This window comes from Notechis scutatus, chromosome 4 (genome assembly GCF_049901735.1).
Source record: "Notechis scutatus isolate UNSWTSFEM ecotype Mainland chromosome 4, rNotScu1.2, whole genome shotgun sequence".
Lineage (NCBI taxonomy): Eukaryota > Metazoa > Chordata > Lepidosauria > Squamata > Elapidae > Notechis > Notechis scutatus.
The window spans coordinates 62,246,911-62,267,212 of record NC_142012.1 but is presented as its reverse complement, the minus strand read 5'-3'; the positions used below and the strand labels follow the sequence as shown (position 1 = coordinate 62,267,212).

At 37.6% G+C, this 20,302-nt stretch overlaps 2 protein-coding genes and 1 long non-coding RNA gene across 4 annotated transcripts in view; 1 reads left to right on the top strand and 2 right to left on the bottom strand.

Moving 5' to 3' along the window:
• The window catches only part of LOC148130758 (multifunctional protein ADE2), a 65,382-nt gene that overhangs the window by 30,845 nt on the left and 14,235 nt on the right, over window positions 1-20,302 (bottom strand). The window contains exon 9 of one of the 2 annotated variants that reach the window (XM_087963628.1): window positions 19,054-19,541. The exons of the other annotated variant lie outside the window; for it this stretch is intronic. Coding sequence (XP_087819754.1) covers window positions 19,375-19,541 — 167 coding nt within the window. The 3' untranslated portion in view covers window positions 19,054-19,374. Of the gene's footprint in view, window positions 1-19,053; window positions 19,542-20,302 lie in introns of those variants that run through there. 2 annotated transcript variants of the gene reach the window in all.
• On the top strand, window positions 1,936-17,638 carry LONRF1 (LON peptidase N-terminal domain and ring finger 1). Its single transcript, XM_087963618.1, has 12 exons — window positions 1,936-2,509; window positions 6,769-6,887; window positions 8,147-8,269; window positions 9,091-9,243; window positions 9,491-9,641; window positions 9,778-9,874; window positions 10,986-11,100; window positions 12,134-12,255; window positions 12,789-12,947; window positions 13,032-13,194; window positions 15,605-15,757; window positions 16,213-17,638. The coding sequence occupies exons 1-12, from the start codon at window positions 2,122-2,124 to the stop codon at window positions 16,375-16,377; spliced, it is 1,908 nt and encodes a 635-aa protein (XP_087819744.1). The 5' UTR covers window positions 1,936-2,121; the 3' UTR covers window positions 16,378-17,638.
• LOC148130759 (uncharacterized) lies at window positions 12,067-14,995 on the bottom strand. The gene is made up of 2 exons (XR_015749289.1): window positions 14,316-14,995; window positions 12,067-13,335 (listed from the first exon to the last, which is right to left on the bottom strand). It is a non-coding gene; the product is annotated as an uncharacterized LOC148130759 (long non-coding RNA).

Sequence of the window (20,302 nt, the reverse complement as noted above, 5' to 3'; positions counted from 1 at the left end):
CCCATGCAGTGACATGGCCATGCCCATAGCCACACCCACAGAACCAGTAATAAAAATATTTGCATCCCACCCCAGTTACACCATCAAACTATAAGTCATTTATATTTTGCTATTTACACGAACCACCTCTCATCATACAGGCCAGTTAGGCTAAGGAAATGCTAGTTCTCGGGCTGACACAATTAATGCAAAGGAATGGGAAGTGAATACAGTGGGTGGGAACTTCTAACCTTATTAATTGAAACTTGTTTTTTATAAGAACTAGCTCTTGTAAAAGGAAGCTGTTCACAGTGCAAGCATCAGGTCCTGGTAAGTCTCCAAAAACAGCCTTGTGACCAGACCTTCCCCAGAAGAATTGTAACATAGTCAGAAACCCAAGTTTTACACAGCATTCACCTAGTGGAATCTGCTGACTTAGGCCTTTCCTTTCTCCTTTGAAAGGAAATATAAATCCTTCCATTCTCCGCTATCCTGTCAGAACCGAAGAAGTTTCTTGGATGAGAAGCAAAACGTCTTCAAAGAAAAACCAAGAAAGTCCAGTTGCCCCTTGGAAAAAAAAGCACCCTTGGGACAACCATGACCTGGATGACTGACAATTTCTAAACTTTTAGCTATAGAATTTCGTATAAACGCCCTTGGAATGGTGTGGGAGTATGAACAGATTTCCAGAAAAAAATTGCAGACTACAGGAACCAAGAGTACTACTCAGATGACCCTGAGGACAGACAACCCTCCAAGTGGCCTCAACGACCCTCTAAAACAGGGGTGTCCAACCTTGGCAACTTTAAGCCTGGAGGACTTCAACTCCCAGAATTCCCCAGCCAGCTTTGCTGGCTGGGGAATTCTGGGAGTTGAAGTCCTCCAGGCTTAAAGTTGCCAAGGTTGGACAGCCTGCTCTAAAAGGATGCAAATGACCAGCTGTCTGCAAGGAATATAAATCCTTCTATTCTTCACTATCCTGTCAGAACTGAAGAAGCTTCTTGGATGAGAAGCAAAATGTCTTCAAAAGAAAAAAAAACCCAAGAAAGTTCAGTTGTCTGTTGAAAAGAAAGAAAAAAAACACCTTCGAGACAGCCATGACTCGGATGAACTGAGAATCTCTAACGGACTTCTCCTCTGAAAGTTTTCAGAAAACTAACCAGACTATAATGCACTTGCCATTTTATCTAGCATCAGCTCCCATTGGGGGGAGCTTTTCCCTGCAAGCTTGTGTAAAATAAAAATAAAAATTAAGCTTTCAAAGTTCATGGCGGAGCTACAAGAGGTGGACTCGCACAAACCATGGCGCGGGACCAACAGAAAACACCCCAAAAACGTCCCCACCTCAGAGAAAGGGAAAAAAAAATAGCGAATTTAAAAGCGAACCATTCATAAATCAAACCCCGCTCACGCGCCTAGCCCCGCCCCCTTCCTCCAACCGCCGAAGCCCCCCCCCCGAGAAACCCAACGCACGTGGCCCGTCTTTTATAATCGCCCAGCCTCCGGCCCCTCCCACTTTCCTCCGCTCGCGCCCCCCACCCCGCCCTTCCCTTCTTGCCCTCGCGAGCCAATCGAAAGCGAGCCTGCGTGGGGGAAAAGTCAGATGACGCGCCACCCTCACGTTTTTTTTTTTTTTAACGCGAAGGTGGGAGGGTTTAAGTCTCGCGCTGGCTTAGGGAGAAGGCGGGGCTTACGGGAGGCGTACGCGGAGAGCATGCTCATTGGGTAGACCAGGTTGCCCTGGTACAGCGGTCCCCCTTTAAAAAAAAACAACAACACTAACCCTTAAGTATACGGAGAGCTGAGTGGCTTCCTTTAAAAAACAAACAAGCAAACAAAGGGCGGGGGGGGGAGAAAGGAGGAAAGGGCGGGAAAGAGGATGAGGGGGGAGCGCGCGCCTAAGGGCTAATAACGGCCGAACGCATAGGACTGCCGAAAGCGCATGCGCAGAAAGGGAAGGCGGGTAAGAGAGAGAGAAAGAGAGACGCCCCCAGCTCGACGGCGGTCCCATTCCCGGCCAGAGAGCGCGGCGAGCGGCGGCTTCTATGGTAGCCGGCCGTACTTCTCTTCCCCTCAACGCCCCCCCCTCTCTCTGTCTCCCCCGTCTTCGTCCCGGCGGAAGAAACCCAGGAGGGAAGAGCCATGGCTTCCTCGTCGGTCGCCTTGAGCGCCGAGACGGCTGGGGCGGACCCGGCTGGCGGCGAGTGGGAGCGGCTGCCGCGCCCCGGAGAAGTCCCGGCGGAGTTCTTCCGTTGCTGGGGTTGCTTCGGCTTCCTGGGCGAGCCGGTGACGGCGCCGTGCGGGCACACCTACTGCCGCCGCTGCCTCCGGGAGAAGCTTCACGCCCGTTGCCGTCACTGCGGGCACCCGCTGGGGGCCAGCCCGGTCGCCGTGGTCCTCGCTCACTTGGCGGAGAAGTGGTTCCCGGCGGAGTGCGCGAGGGCTCGGACGTGGCGCCGGCTGGCCGAGTTGCTTCGGCAGGGGCGGGCCGGCGAGGCTCGGGAAGCCGCCGACCAGGCGCTCCGAAAGGGTAAGGGCGCAGAGAGAGAGGCCCGCCGTCAAGCTCCTTATTACCCCCTTACACACACACACACACACACACACGGTCAAGGTCCTTATTACCCCCCTACACACACACACACGGTCAAGGTCCTTATTACCCCCTACACACACACACAACCCAGTCAAGGTCCATTACCCCCCCACACACACAACCCCAGTCAAGGTCCTTATTACCCGCCACACACACACACACACACACACACAAACCCAGTCAAGGTCCTTATTACCTCCCTACACACACACACACACACACACACACACACACAAAAACCGGTCAAGGTCCTTATTACCCCCCCTACACACACACAAAACCCGGTTGTCTAAATGCATTGCGAATCAGGTTGTGGTGGCTATGAAGGGAGGTCTCCGCTCCCGGGTGAGCTGATCGTGAAAGAGCCCAAGGAGGGTTTACTTGAAGTCGAAGGGAGATGAGGTGGATCAATCATTCAATCAAAATTAGAACTGGAAGGGACCTTGGAGGTCATCTAGTCCAGCCCCCCCGCCCAAGCCGGAGACCCTACACCATTTCTGACAGATGGCAGTCCAATCTCTTCTTGAAAGCTTCCAGTGATGAAGCTCCCACAACTTCCAAAAGAGGGCAACTTCTGTTCCATGGGTTGATTTGTGTTCTACTGTTTTAGATTTGTATATCCTTTTATTTTCTGTTCCTTTTATTTGGCTTTTAATTCTCTTGAATGTGGCCTTTGGAATTTAGATCTGTCTCTCACTCTCCTTTGCTCACCTTCCCACACTACTTTCATGGCTTGGTGGACATAGTAGGATTGTTGAACTAGCCAGCATCCTCCCTTTAGCAGTTGAGTTAGGGACTACACTGGGCTCAAAAATTAGTCTGCTTTCAAGCCTAATGTTCTCTTCCTAGCTGAGGCAATAAATTTAAAAAAGGAGTTGAAGGAATCAACCAAATGTAAATGTTATACCGTAAAAGCAGGATTGGATGCTTCGTGCCTGCGGTGACCCCGGGACGTTGGGGAAACCCCCACCGCCCGGCTTGTTTGGGGCTTCTCCAAATTCAAAGATAGATTCGTTGGATTATGTTGTGTAACAATGAAATGCTGTCTTTGCTACTGCTGCTTCTTTTTATTTTTTGCACCGGAAAGTCCAAGCTAGTTTTTCAGTGAAAGTATCTACAAGTCAATCCAATTTCAATCCATTCCAGCAGTCTCGGATACCAGCCCAGGTAGTCCTCGACTTATAACAGTTCACTTGAGTGACCGTTCAAAGTTACAACAGCTCTGCAGTGTCTTACGCCCATTTTTTTCACACGACTGTTAATAGCGTCTCCACTCAGTGGCTTGGTTTATATTTGGATGCCTGGCGACCGGTTCGTATTTTTGATGGTCATGCAATTCTCTTCTGTGATCTTTTTGCAAGTGAAGTAAAGAATTTGTTTTAAAAAGGAGAGAAAAGTTGGGAAGCCCAGATTCACTGAACAAAATTCATTGAATTTTGAAATTCATTGAATTTTGTTGGGAAGCCCAGATTCACTGAATAGAAGGTTACTAATTTCACATCTGAATTTCACATGTGCAGTCATTCACTTAACAAACGTGGCAAGAACAGTCGTAAAGTGGGGGGAAACGCACTTAACAAATTTCTGACTTAGCCACAAAAAGTCCGGGCTCAGTTGTGGTCATAAGTCCAGGGCCACCAGTATTTTGGCTTGCTGCTGTAAGAAATAGAGATTTTAGACAGGAAACAAACCATGTTTTTTTCTTAATGTGTATGTAAAGATAAAAAGGCTAATCTGAAATTAATTTACCGTGAGATGTGAAAGGGTAGTTATCCTAAAATGGTTTGCCGTATTAGCAATATCGCAACAAAGTTCTTTGTTTTATACTTGGCTGTATACAATTCTGCAGAAGATACAAAAAGTTGACACACTTATTTTCCTTACAGGGACAGATGGGCGCCAAAGTTTACTTAGATGCATTCTTCAGGCTGTGCATTGTTAATGTAGCAACTGAGAGACCCGTTACATTGTGTTGTAATTGTCCAGAGACAGCCATATTTCAAAAGTCATTCAGAATTTATGCTCTGTAATATAAGGAAATCTTTGGACAATCTAATATGTTTTAGGAAATACCTTGAAAATGTTTTTCTATACTTTCTATACCTGTTTGGAGGATTATGAATCACTTGTGACCTAGTAATTTTAAGGAAAGGAAGATTATATGCTGCCTCCCTAAAGCGTTAATTCACCTGCTGGTGCCGATTACATAAGGAAATGTGGGTGTGGAAAGGGAAATATTGTATAATATTGGTGATACCATAGATAAGCAGATAGGGCTTTCATAATACATCGCTGGGAAAAGATTTATATATACCAAGGTCAAGAGATTAGTATAATTCAGTTAGCACCTTAGAGCATTCTTAAATAGTAAGTACTTAGAGTGCAATGTGAAAAATATTAAAGGTACTTAATTATATTTATATTGCTTTATTTCCTTATGTATACAGATGGGTAGCCATCATGACACTAAATTTATCTGATTGTTTTTCTGATTTCTCATACTATAGATTTAAGTACACACATGTGTAAAAAATACTCTTTATGAACATTGTTCAGTTTTTATTTTGTACTTAAGATTCTGTGAACTTCATATTGCAGTTTTCTAAAATTAAAAACGTGCAGGAAAAGAAACAATCAGGTTAGCATAGTTTCAACTATTTGAAACCAAATTTCTTCATATTGAGGAAGGATCTTTTTTACACTTGATCATTTTGTCAAGGAATTCAGTTAATATATATATATGAATTGCAAAGCATTAAAAACGTTCAATTCACGGCATTTATATGCCTTATAAAGGATGATTTTGAGTGAGATACGGTTATTAGATAATGAGAAATAACTGCAGTAAAATCTGCAGTCTGACTTAATATGCATGGAGCAGAGCAGCAGTAACCTTATGCAAAAGCATACTATAAGTTATTTTTGTAAAAGTGTGATACAATAGAATACAATGCTTTTAAAATGCGCCTTGTTTACATAATCTAGCATTGGACTTTATTAACAGAAGTTGGAAATACCAGGTCTTAAGAGGTCATTTTTGAAGGACTTCAGCTCTACTCCAAATGCTTTCTATTATTGTGCATTAACACAATAAGATTCCAAGTGTGAGTAATAAAGCCTTATGACAGTTTTAAAAATTGCTGCAAATTATTGACTAAAGTTGTGTCACCACGACAGCAATTATATAATTTTGGTGTGCTGCCTTTGCCTTGCTTTCTTCATATAGAGTCATTGAGTGCAGATTTTGATGTAACCTTATCAGAAGAATGAATATTAATGTAATTTCATTTTCCCCTCACCATTACTCACACATTAGAAAAGAAAGACAAAAATATTTAATCTAGTAATGTGGATTATGCCTAGGTTCGCATAAGTAATGTGGATTATGCCTAGGTTCGCAAAAGAAAAATAGTGTTTTTCTTTTAAATTCTTTGTAAATATATTTAAGTTGCTATTTTAAAAAACCTTGTGCTTCTTACAATTAGCACTTGAGGGTTCTTTCAAAATTATGTAAATTCTTTACAATGTCACAACTTCCCATGACATTGGAGATACAATTATAGCATGATTCTTTAGCATGGTCCTAATATCCCTGCCATAAGCAAATAGCCTTTAAAATGAAGCTTAGTAAACTTTTATTCAAAAGTTGCATTGATTTTGGCTGTTCTTTTTTCGTATTTGTAAGCAAATGTTTTATGGAACTATCAGTTACAAAATGTACTGCTGAAAAAAAAGACAGGAAGCATTGAATTATGCCCTCTTTGCTTTTTAGCCCATTCAGAAATATATATACATATGATCTTGTGTAAATTACGATCTACTTCTTCAATCATAGAGGCATTTTCCTGCATGATTATCTTACCGTCTGAATATCTATTCTCTAGGTTTATTACTTTTTTCTTATTTTCCTCACAGGTGCAAGATCAATCAAATATTGATCCAGTGGATGTGATAGGGATTGTTACCCAAGCCTGACATCATGGGCCGAGAGAGAGTGATTGGCCTAAAGTCACTCAGCCGGCTTTCAAGCCTAAGGCTGGGACTAGAACTCACTATCTCCTGGTTTCTAACTGGGTGCCTGAACCACTAGATCAAACTAGCTCTCTATATTTATATTACATACGCTGTTTAAATTATAGAGTTTTACAATTGGATTCAGTAAACTATGTTCTAAATATGTGTGCATTTTTTTTTAGATCCCGGTGATTTAATGTTAAGAATTTACAGAGCTGAATCTTATGCTAGTCTTCAAGAATTTAAATCTGCGCTAGATGAACTGAATGCTGTTACTGCTAAAATGCCAAATTGGCCTGAGGTAAGTATAAACCCAAAATGAAGTTACTTAGCATAGGGTTTTGTATTTTTCCATAATGTATCTAAGAGGCCAACATTAAGAAATAATAAATTATGCCCAAAAGTAGTTCTGCTTTTGTTTTGTTTGGGATTTTTAAAATTGTTTTTTAAAGTAAGTATAATGTATTTAAATCAATTTTTTTTTAACTTGTAGTCTCTCATGGCTTTATATTCCTCAATGGCTCCAGGGTTTTTGTTTGTTTAATATACAGGTCCCTGCAGCCTGAAAAAGTTTAAAACCCATGTTCTTGGCAACATTTTCTGGGTTCTATGGAATTGTCCATTTTCAAAAATTGTTGGAAAATAATGGCTGTGTTGAATTGTTTTGCTGTAGCTACTGGCAATGGAGTAAAGCTCCACAAATTTTAGGAATTATTTTTAATAGTAAAAAACAAATTTAAGAAGCTCCATTTCCAGCATATTTTTTAAAATATCACTAAACCTGATATTCAAACAAAATATACCAAATTAGATTTATACATAGTAAATATTGTAAGGATGTTGTAAGTTTCTTATTGGAACCCACTTATTTCTGCAGAAAAATGGCTACTTAAGCCTTGGGAGTGCACTATAATATCCAGAATAACTGCATTTCAAATGTAAATCTAATGCAGAATTCAAGTTGGAAACCATTTTGGTATTATAACTTTATCTACATCTTGTATCACATCTCAAATTTTGATTTCTCTTAATACAAAGTTTTCAATTACTTGGATAGGAAGCACTGTAAAACTTAATCTCATTTTTAAATTTATCTGCATTATTGCTGTTGATATTTATATTACTTGGATTCTTACAGTGATTTGTAATTTTTAAAACAATATAGTGTAATCTGTTATTAAAAACTAATCAATGAAATATTTAAAACTTAATACTATTTTATATATTCAATCTTTATCCACTTTATGCTTTATTTTTCTTACCTTTTCTTAAATGCTTAATAAAATAAAGCAGATGTAATTATATATTTTAAAATTGGACCAAAATATTTCCTCTCTATGTAATGTAGTATATTATTGTTTTCCATTAGCTTCATGTCTGTATGTTTATTTTAGTTCTAGTTTTAGCATCAAGGAATCTAGCAGTGTTTTTAAAAACTTAAACCTAGGAACAGGAAGTATTAGCAGCTTCAGAAAAGAAAACATGCTTAGGATTAGGTTTGTATAGTATATTCAATCACAATAAATGTGTCTTATATTTATACATAAAATCATCTTGCAGGTATATTTCAGAAGAGCAACAATACTTAATAATGCTGGTTCTGTAGAAGATGCCTTAAAGGTCTTTCTTCATTGCCTATCTCTTGATGAAGGATTTGTTTTAGCTAAAGTAGAAGCAAAAAAGGTACTTACACATTTTTATAAATAGCTTTTCTGGTCAGACTTCTTTTTATTTAAGAAATTAGGTTGGAAAGGTGGCAGATCATGATTGAAAATAATAAACAGATTTTCATGCTGTTGAGATGGGAAGTGATTTTAGGGGAAGTTTTTTGTAATTTTGGTTTATTTATTTATGCCATCAAAACCCTCTGACAAAATCTAAGAATTATAATCTCTGTATCACACAATAGATCTAGGGCAGTGATGGCAAAACTTTTGGGCACTGAGTAGGCAATTTCCCCTAAAACATGCATGTGCCTGTTTGTGCTTGTGTGCACATACCCCAAATGCAAGGTGTGCTGCGCCCCTGCATGCATCCCCTGCCCCTGTGCATGCGTGTTAGAGACCCGAAGACTGGCTGGCGGGAGGCACGCGTGCATGTGTGGTGGAGCTGAGCTGGAGAAACGGCACATGTGCCCACAGGGCTCTGCGTACCACCTGTGGCACACATGCCATAGCTTCGCCACCACAGCTCTAGGAGGTACCTGAGGACCATACAATCCTGTTATGCAACTACTGCTTTCATTTTAATTAATGTTATAGATAACTAATATTCAAACAAAATGTCATCATAAAATTGCATCTATAAAAGTATGCATGGAATAACATTACACAATGGAATAACATTAGGATAAATAATTGTTGGTTACTCTGAGACTTCTTTCAGATTGTGGAAGAATGATGAGCTATTTAATGTCTAAATATTGGGACAGTATTGAAGAAATCAATTTTTATTACATATGAAATGTAATCATTACATTTTATTCCTTAATGTCAATTTTATAGATATTGCGTAATTTGCTGTCCCCAGAAAACATTAGTGAAACATTGAAAGAATCTGCTTTAAATACTTCATATGTTCGAAATAAACAACTTAAACACAGCTCTGCATCTGAAATGGAAGAGTCTTATGATTGTTTACAGCTCACCCCAGTGTCAGTAAGTAAATACTCATGCAAAATAATTATGAAGGTCATTGGTTTTAGATTTGTGTTCCATATATCTGTTTGTGTCTTAAAAACGTTTAATGCTGATTAACTATATTCAACATGTCATTGACATGGTCAGTCCATATGTTCAAGAAATAAAGATACAATACTGAAAACTGAATCTGCTGGTGGATTAGTTACTATATCATTATAAAAAATGTAGCAAATAGGTTTTGTTTCTTCATGTTTTCTTATAGGTCTTAGAAGAGCCACAAGTGATACTAGACATTGGAGGAAATTTGCAACGTGCCCAGTCTGCAAATTCTCTTGATTCTGTAGAAAAAGATGCCAAAGACAATGTATTAAAAAGAGTATCTTCTGAACCATTGCTTTCTGGCCAAGAGAAAGGTACTTATTTTGAAAGGAAGTTGCCTTTTTCCAAACAAAATGCTACTATTTGTGAAGATGGAAACAAGAAAATAAATATTTGGTCACATGTATTGTTTTACGAGTTATGCACTATTTCATGTTTTAATTTGTTTAGAAACTCCAAAAAGGAATGATACCTTTTCAATCACTTGTGGAATAGTTCCAGAAAATTTGGTTGATGTAACAGACTTTGAATGCTCATTGTGTTTGAGGTAATACAGTCTGATTTCAACATTTATGATCTTTTTATCATAGTATATAGTAGAAGCTTTAACATTAAACTCAGTGCACAGAACTACTAAAATCATTTCTTTATAAAAACGCTCTATGATTTGTTCAAAGTCCCTTAATAAGACTGCAAAATAAGGTGAGGTTTCAGGCTATTTAAATTCTAACCACATTTTGTTGGCCAAATTTTGTTTGAAATGTATGCTTAGCAATTAGCTTATTGTAGGTCTGGGTGGCCTCAGATAATTTTTACTAGTATTTAGGAGTCCCCAGAATGACATAAATAATAATAGCGTAATATCCACCTATTTTCAGTTTGAAATGAAAGAAAATTGGCTTGATACATGTGTAAAAGTTTCTAAAATTTATAAAAGTTTTCCTGTTTTTAGTTTTCTTTGCTGGAAAGCCAGTTTGGGATAGCGGTTAAGGCATCAGGCTAGAAATTGAGCAATGGCAAATCACTTCTGAATTCTTAATAAGAAAACTGGAGAGACTTGTACAGTCTCCAGGAATCAGCACTGATTTAAAAGCACAAATATAGTAAAATAAAATAAAATTGCTAGTAAAAATGTTTCCTGTCTCTAACCTAACTAATAAATACAGGTAGTCTGCGACTTGGAACAGTTTGTTTAGTGACTGTTCAAAGTTACAGTGGCACTGAAAAAAATGTCTTATGACCAGTTTTCACACTTATGGCTGTTGCAGCATCTTCATGGTCACATGATCAAAATTCAGATGCTTGGCAACTGGTTCATATTTATGTTGGTTGCAATGTCCCTGGTTAATGTAGTCACCTTTTGTGATCTTCTGAGAACAAAGTCAACGAAGAATCCAGATTCACTTAACAACCATGTGACTAACTTAACAACTACAATGTTTCCCTTAACAACTGTAGCAATTAAGATCGTAGAATGGAGCAAAATTCACTTAACAAATGTCTTGCTTAACAACAGGAATTTTAGGCTTGATTGTGGTCATAAATTGAGAACTATTTTTAGTAACAGTTTTTGTGTGCATCCTTCAAATTACTTTTTTCTGATTCATTTGTATTTACATCTTAATGATAATTCACTAAAATTTGCAACATGTTTTCAGGCTGTTCTTTCATCCTGTGACAACACCCTGTGGCCATACATTCTGCAAGAAATGTTTACAACGCTGTTTGGACCATGCTCCAGAGTGTCCCCTCTGTAAAGAAAACTTAACAGAGGTAATGCTCTTTATGAACATTTATAAGACACATTTATCATAAAGCAGAGTTTGAATCAAAAGCTGAAAAGGGCTGGTGGAATTGTAATAACCATTTATTCTGTGAATAGAAATGGCATTTGCAACATCTTCCACTTAAAAATGTAAGAAAGACTGTAGATTAATATTAAGTTTTATCAAGATCTCCAAGCATGTTAAGATTCTCCAAAATCAATATTAACATGTAAGAATTTTATTACATTTATTATTTTAAATATATAAAAATGAGTAACTGCATGCTAAAATATCATTGCTTTTTAGTTATGAACTACTTTACATCTTTTTCATAAAACTGGGGAATTAATAGCAAGAGTTAACAGTTTCTCAACATGGGGAGATTTCCTTAAAAGAGATTATATTCTATTTCCAGATAATGCCAGTGTTGTTACTTAATCCAGGCCTTGCTTGAGCACTATGTATTACTATGCAGTGCTGTGTATATAGTGGAAGCCTTGGAACATACAAGTGCAAGGAGCGTAACCAGACCTCCAAGCATTAAAAGAGTTAGTAGTCAGCTGCTAGACTTGGATTTTGGCAAGTGAAAGAGCAGATACTACGATTGCTACTTTTGTGAATTTCTAAAAATAAGGCAAGGAAGTGTTGGACCATGAGTTTCTTGTTTGCAAGCCACGTTGGTTGAAAGGACACTTATCAGATGACCCACACCAACAGTGAAAATTCATTCACTCATTTAGCATGATATATTTCTCTGAACGTATAAAAGAGATAAAGTTCAGTGTGGTCAGCTGTTTTCTGCTTAATTCTTTAAAACTGAATTAGAGTTTTTTATTGGTCAAGTGTGATTGGACACACAAGGAATACTCAATGATGGTCAACATAAATCATACAACAACAAAATGATAGTCATAAGATGATAAAAGGAATAGGTAATAGGAAAAATAATAGGAAAGATAAGAAAAATAAGAAATGATATGAAAAAACTGCAGTTTTTATTTAAGAAATTATAATAGCGTAACAATTTATCTTTCGTTTAGTTTTTGGCACGTGGGGAATACAGCACTACACGGTTGCTAGAAGATCTAATATTGAAGTATTTGCCTACTGAATTATCGGAGAGAAAAAGAATTAATGACGAAGAAATAGCTGAACTCTCAAGGTATGTGTGTTTGTATATGCATATGCTTTTGTGTGCAGTGCAGCTTGTTAACAGACATTTAGAACAAAGAATAAACTATTTTGGTCAGTAATCATACAGAATAATATGTACATTTTTACTACAAAACTAAACTGAAAAAAATTAGTAAAGAAACATCCATTTATGCAGTTAAGTGGAATAAGATTTCTAACATTCCATGTTAATATTATGTTAACCAAGACTTAAGCAACTGAAAGAGTTTGTGATTATGTAAGAATTAATATGCAGGAGACTAGAGAAAATATTATGTATTTAATATAAGGAAAAATAGTGCTATTTATAATTTTACAAGTTGAATGATAGTCCATTCGAAGCCACAATTTGACACAGAGTGCTTTGGACTAGTGGTCCATTCACTTTGAAGAGAATGTACAAGGATATAAGGCAATGTTTGGGAAAGGGATATTGGCCAGGAATTAGATATCTCGAGTTAAATCTTCCTACGTGGGTAGAATTCTAATTTTAACATTTTATTTTCTGCATTCTGTTTTAAGCTTGACCAGGAATGTTCCTATCTTTGTTTGCACTTTGGCCTACCCTACTGTGCCTTGCCCCCTCCATGTGTTTGAACCAAGATATAGACTGATGATTCGAAGAAGTATAGAAACTGGAACAAAACAATTTGGGATGTGTGTACATGACCCCCAAAATGGGTAGGTTTATATTCACAATCACACAACCAAAAGGTATAAAATATTTTTAAGCTGACCATTGACAACACTATCACTTTTTTGTAGATTTGCAGATTACGGCTGCTTGTTGTATATTAGAAATCTTGACTATCTGCCAGATGGGCGATCTGTTGTTGATACAATTGGATTAAAGAGATTCCGAGTTATTCGAAGAGGAATGAAGGATGGTTATTGCACTGCAGACATTGAGGATTTAGAAGATATAAAGGTACATAAAATTATCTATTTTGCCTCTACAAGAAGACACCTTGACTGTTGTAGCCATAGTCCAATGTGCAGTGTTCCCTTAATTTGATAGGAGGGAGGGACTCTTTCAGTGAGTGACAGCATACAGAATTCCATTTAGATCCTACATTAGTAAGTTACTGATTTAATTTGTTGTTTATAGAGGACAGAGGTTCTTAAATGTTTCGCGACCATGGATCCCTTTATGGATTTGTGAGAGATACAGACATCTCAGAAATACGTATTTAAAGAAATATAAAATGCATACATATAGCTCACATTGCAAAAGAAACCAATTATGCTCAAATACAGTTATCAAAATATTAATAAATATGTAATATAGTAATTATGTGCTTGTTGATTAAACCAATAACTAGATAGTGTCCTTTTTTAGGATATAATAATTTTGATGCTGAGATTTATTGAACATTTTTGGAATCTTGAGGCCATCCGTTATTTTGTTGCCTACATCTATTTTTGAATTGAAAGCTACATTTCAGCTAAAGAAAATTGAGGAAAGAATAAAGCAGCTTAGTGAAAACCATGAAAGTGACTAGCCTTGTCCTGGAGCAGATCCTCTTACCCTGTCCCAGGGCCTGCTGAAAGAGCCATGGTTTTACAGAAGAGTTGCAGCCATATGGAGCCCAGGGAGAACACTGTTCCATAGGGTAGGTGCAGCTGCAGAGAAGACAGGTCTCCTCGATGTCACTGGATGACCATGCTTTTACACCTGGTATCAATTGTTTTAGTTGTTTTGGTTTGTATGTTTTATGATGTACACGGCCCAGAATCACTCATTGACAGGAATGGCTATGGAGTTCAAATACAGCTAGAGTACGACAAGCTCTACTTAGTCTTATAGTATACGTAATGAAAGCAGAAAGGTAGATATGTAGCTAAACAAGCGAAAGGGACCAATCACACCAGAAAACCCACCACTCGCCAGGCAGCTCACAAAGCTGACATGAACATGGGAACTTCCCAACTAACACATTAGTTACATTTTGCCCATGTAGTTATGAGTGATCTTTTAAGAGTAGTCTAGTGCAGCAGTCCCCACACTTTTTGGCCAGGGAGGGGAAGGTTTCAGTTTTGCTTGCTCACTCACCTCCCAACTGTGTGGCCCGGTTCCTAATGGTATCGGTTTGTGGCCCAGGGATTGGGGACCCCTGATCTAGTGCACATTGCAATAGTCCAAGCTGTTGACTCAGTCATGAATAACTTGTGTGAAAGGCCTTATAATCCAGGGTTCTTTTCATTAAAAAAATAATAATAAAGAGAATGAGCATGCTGCAAACTAAAGCAGCAGCCTCAGATGCTCTTATTTCTCAAAATGCTGCTTCATTTTTGTTGGGACCAAGTAGATTATTTGGATGTTCCTTAAGAAATCATGGAAATAGATTCTATAGGGAATTATAAGATCCTTTTTGGCTACAACAAGCAGATCTTTTCCCAATTTGAAACTGTTACAGGTCATCCTCAACTTATGACTACAATTGAGCCCATTAGTTCTGTTAAGTGAGTTTTGCTCCATTTTATGATTATCTTGCGACAGTTGTTAAGAGGATCACTGTAGTTGTTAAGTTGGTAACAGTTGTTAAGTGAATCTGACTATCCATTGACTTTGCTTGTCAGGTCACAAAAGGTAATCACATGACTCCAGGACCCTGCAACTGTCATAAATATACGCCAGTTGCCAAGCATCTTAATTTTGATCATGTGACCCTGTGCTTCCACAGTTGTAAGTGAAAAATGGTCATAAGCCACTTTTTTCAGTGCTGTTGTATCTTTGGTCATTAGGACTATCTGTATTGTTAATTTTAGTAACACAACTTAATGTAGACTATAGAAACACACACATAAGTCACAATCCTTGAGTTATGATGGCAGTTGGAACTGAAATTTCTATTGCTAAGAAATGTCATAAATAGTAATATCACATGATCACACTTTTTACGACAATTCCAACAATCCTGGTTGCCATCATTGAACCAGGACCACAAGGACGTTACATGCTTGTGACTGCTTCTTCATAGACTGCTTGTGGGAAGCCAACAGAGAACACTGAAAATCAGTCATGTGAAACCAGTTGCTAAGTGAACTTGGGAAGGCATTCAGAACCCAGCTGAGAAAGGAATAGATGGAAAATACTGCTTAAGCCAGTAGCTCATTCTCAGTTCTCAAAGCTTTGAATGATTGACCACACCAACTTGCTTTGGGATCCTACTTGCTGGTATTTTGAAGTGAGCTTCCTTGTAATTAATTCCTCCCCCCCTTTCCATTTGTAAAGATTGAACTCTTCATTCTTATATACCATGCCAGCTGTGTAATTTGTATAGTTTCATGGCTAAAATTTTAATGTAGTGATTACACTATACTTTCTTGATGTGCAGGTTAAAGATGAAGGTGAGATGAGAAAACTGCAAGAGCTCCATAATATTGTTTACAACCAGGCTTGTAGCTGGTTTCAAAGCTTAAGAAATAAATTTCATAGCCAAATACTTCAGTACTTTGGTCCAATGCCAGAGAAGGAAGAAAACTTGCAGGTACTTAGCGACTATAGTATCAGACAATTATCAGTGTGACCTTCACTTATTTTTCTAGTAAAGAGAGTAATACAGTAACTAAATTAGCAGATTTAAGGAAGATGAGACAAATAGAGGAAGTGCAAAACCCTGAGAGGTAAGTTGCATAACTGAAAAAGCTGGGGCGGTGGGGGATCCAGTCTGGATTAATTCTAACATTTTAAAAAGTTAGATCTGGAATTTTGCTGACTACATTTCACCTAGCATTTTAAACATACTTGTTTTTTTAAGTGTGTTAAGTAGTTTACTTCTGCATTTTGTGAAAAAAAGATAGTCAAAGAGGACTGTATTTTTAAATTTACAAAATACTTTCCTTTTGAAACTCAATTACATAACCACATCATTATATTTTTGTCCTAAATGTCTTAAGTTTTAATATTCTTTTAATTTCTTTTAATTTGGTTTCTTCTTTTTAGGAAACAGCTGATGGACCTGCATGGTGTTGGTGGCTTCTAGCTGTTCTTCCTGTGGATCCCAAATACCAGCTTTCAGTGCTTTCTATGAGGTCTTTGAGAGAACGTTTGATAAAAATTCAAGCTATATTGACCTATTTTTCCAGAGACCAGAGACCAAATAATTAATTACCTGGACCTTAATATTACAACATGGCTGTAACTTCAGCTGTTTTTTTTTTCTTGCAGAATTTGCACTTTTAGTCCTGATTTGAGAACTATTAGGAAAATGCTTCCTATATCAATAGTTGTTCAATTAGAAGGATGCCATTAATATTGCATGTAAATTAATCTAGCTGCAAAATATTTATTTGCACTATATACAAATGGAATGTATCATTGTCAAAAAATTTCCACTGACTACTGTGGTGGAAAGTGCAAGATTTAAAATTTGTCAGTTCAAGTTTATTAAAGATGAATTCAAAATCTTGCAAATCAGAAGTTGCCTCAGCTACTGCAGCACCTTGTTGCTATTTGCACAATTATTTAAATGTATTGTCTATTTGTAGAGCAAAGTTCTGTTTTAAATATTTAATTGTAAATTTGGCACAATTTTCTTTTGAAATTACATGAATTTGGGGCCATGTTAAAGAACATACTTCAAAACTACTTCAAGCTGTTGCCACTGTGACTGGGTTACATATATTGTATGCCTAGAATTAGACATAGATGACTACTAGAGAGTGTTTTAATTAAGATTAAACAGTCTGTTCACTATATAACAAAATTTTAAAAAAGCAGACATAGCAACAGTAGGACCTCAATGAAGAAACTTTTAACAGGCTTCATGGACTCCCATTATTTAAGAGAGGAAAAAGTAGAGGTCTCCTCTTGTCCTCACTTCTGTAAGAAATAATTTACATCTGTTTTATGTCTGAGGAAGCCTCCATATTTAAAGCATATGAGACAGTCAAGGGGACTGTATGATTTTGGAGTAACTTAACCCCCTTTTTAATATTTTCTAATGCTAGAAAGAACTTACCAGCAAGACATTTTCAGAATCCGATTTCTTCTTCCATTTGGATCTTTTTCTCCAACTTTGGATGGAAAAATTTAGTGTATCCAATATTTTCTGCATTTGGAAAAATGATCAGTAATTTTTAAAAATTGTTGCTGTGTCACTGTACTCTTAAATGTAAGATGTTTGGGAACTACTTGAAGTATGCTTTTTTAAAATTTCTGGAACACAGATGTTTGAAAATGCAGATTTCCATGCCTTATTCGTATTAAATTGTACTGCAAAACACAAGATGGCAGTCTGCTTGCCAATAGATTCATTTTGTAGTTTCTCAAATGTCTGTCTTGATTGTGATTCATTTTATAAAGTTATTTGTTAAACTTGCTTTTGCTAATATTTAATTTTCAATAAACCTAAAATTTATATTTTTAACTGTGATCAGAATTCTTAATATTTTGGGGATTGTAGAATTTACAATGCTTTCTAGAACTTAGGTGAAAGTAGTTTCAATTATGTCAGCATGGCATTGAATTATGTCAGTGACAAAACTGTTTAATTTGTTAATTTAATAAGTTTGTTCTAAAAAGGGGGTGGGGGAAATTAGGTATGCCCTGGGAAAGTGAAAAAGATAGTTCCTTACAAAAGGGGTGGGGAGGAATTAACATACTGGCTTTTGTTTCACTAAATACACATCGAGATAAGGGGAGGGGTTCTAAACTCCCTTATGTCTCATCTCAATAAAGGATTCCTTTTTGATACGTTTTCAGGAGTTCATTCTAGTTGAGTGAATGGGAAAAGTTCTGTAGCCTGACAATCTCTCTTTTTGATCAAGAGCTTCATTTTTACATATGGAACAGCAGCATTGTACTCGGCTGGCTCAACATAGCTGTATCTTCCCCGTTTTAGCCCAGCAGCACAACTGCTGTATTGAAACTTTGCAAATAATGCTTTTGTATAAATAATTGACACTCATTATTTTTAATGTGTAGTTGATGGATGGAACAGCATATACTACTAAAAATAAGTAGAATATTTGATGTAGTTATAGAACCACCTAAAAATGATGAGTAGGCCAAGCATTCAGTAGTTTTCCTGTGCTATTAAGCAAAATGGAATCATGCCTCCTGGAGTCATGGGTGTTTCATCACTAGATGTTTTCAAGCAAGTCAGCTATTTGCCTGGAGTAGTATATACTGTAAAATAACAGGGATGACAGAAGCCCTATATGGGCATAGATCTTGCCTCTACATGACGATAGGTGGCAGTGTTAGAAACCAAATAGGCACATGTTTTCAGTAAATTGGTCTTGAAATTAACCTTAAAATTCAATGCTGCCTTCAGTCTGACTTACTTTCAAACTCATGTGTTTGTAAGTGATAACCTGGTATTCAATTTGTAATTGATAAATATATTGTCAACCTGCTGGTCATGGTCAAAAATCAGCTCTATACAAGATATTGACCACTGAGTACGGCTCACCAAGCAGCCTTAGGTGGCATGCTAGCATTTTTTTTTCAAGTCGAATCTTCAGTTGCCAAGTTCATTGCCATCCCCACCCGCCATCAAACAGCTGGCTGGTGTGCCAGGTGTTTATGTAAGGTCTGCATTGCTAAGTTGTCAGTGTGGCCTTTCCCCTTTACAAGTTATAAAGGCCTGCTCAAAGGCTATCTGAAGGTCAACTGTTAAATTAGCTTTATATATTATCACCTTTGTATTTAAAACTAATTATAGAAAAGGCTTTGGTAAGAACATTCCACACAAAGAAATACTTTTTAACATCTTGAATAATTTGTCTTATACATTTGATTTCATGATGGGCCACTCTAGAACAAAAGCAAACTAGTCCATTTATTAATGGCACTGCTAGCTTTAATATAAATTTTAGAATCACCATATGGGCATATTTTGTACGGGGTTACAAGTAGACAGAGGTAATATTTCTCTTTAATAACCAGTCATAGATCAGTAAGATCTATTCTACCTCAATGCACGTAACTCTGCTTTCAAGTTACATTATGGTAGAAAACACAAGATTAGTTGTCTACAATAGCTTAGAACACAAGAGGGCACCTGTACACTATCATAAAATAGGAACAGTTTCCCATTAGCACTTATACTAGGAATGATATGCCTGGAAGTGGAAATGAAACTGGTTTTTTAGAATTCATCTATAAAGTATATTCTCTCATCTTTTTGTCAGCCTGTTTTAGGGAGATCCATGTATTCAGGATGCAGGATCGCAGTTTGGCCCATACACAGTGGTCATTCAACCCAAAAATCTGAGCAGCAAATTGAGCAGCCCCTTCAGGCGAAAGAATTGTGGAACAGCCAAGACCTGTTAATAAAAAGCAAGACAATTTTAATTTTTAAAATGTGTGATTGTAATAATATTACCAGTAGATCATCTTTTAGCGAGTCAATAAAAACTGCTATGCAATACAGAATATTTAACAATTCAGACAGAGCACGGAGTTTTAGATGAACAAAGACAAGGTACCAAAACTATCCTCAAGAACTGAAACTTGTTCAAGTTAAAGAAGGAATATAACTTTTGAAAGTTAATGTTCACAGGGTTTAACAGAGCATGTTCCTTCTTTGTCTGGGCAAGTCTGCACTAGGGTTGTGCAAGCTAAGTGTGAGCAAACCCCAGATAAAGTTTGGCAGCACCTCTCATGCTGCATGAAACTTGCACAGGCAAAGCCTCAGTGTGCTCACAATTCTTTATCTGTGCATCCCCCTCAGTGGACCAATTGCTGTGAAATAACTAGGCCCATGGAGTCACCTGGCTTGCCATCGTAACTGGGAGATTCAACACTCCCAACACTCTTTGAGAGTACACAAGCAGTCCCCAACTTACAACCATTTATTTAACGACCATTCAAAATGACACAAAAGTGAACTTATGACTGGTCCTCACAATCTCAATCCGTGGCAGCCTGCAGTCATATGATCAAAATTCAGGACTTGCCAACTGGCATGAATGTTATGTTTGCAGCGCCGCAGGGTCATATGACCCACCATTTACAACCTACCCAGGAGGCTCCCAACAAGCCAAGGTGTAATGGAGGAAGCTGGAATTGGTTATTTATTTGCTTA

Excerpts from the sequence above, each read along its gene's own strand:
- LONRF1 (XM_087963618.1), top strand. The coding sequence starts at position 2,122 with ATGGCTTCCTCGTCGGTCGCCTTGAGCGCCGAGACGGCTGGGGCGGAC. Across the intron at positions 9,244-9,490 it reads TACAGCTCACCCCAGTGTCA|GTCTTAGAAGAGCCACAAGT; the intron begins GTAAGTAAATAC and ends GTTTTCTTATAG. Across the intron at positions 13,195-15,604 it reads AGGATTTAGAAGATATAAAG|GTTAAAGATGAAGGTGAGAT; the intron begins GTACATAAAATT and ends CTTGATGTGCAG.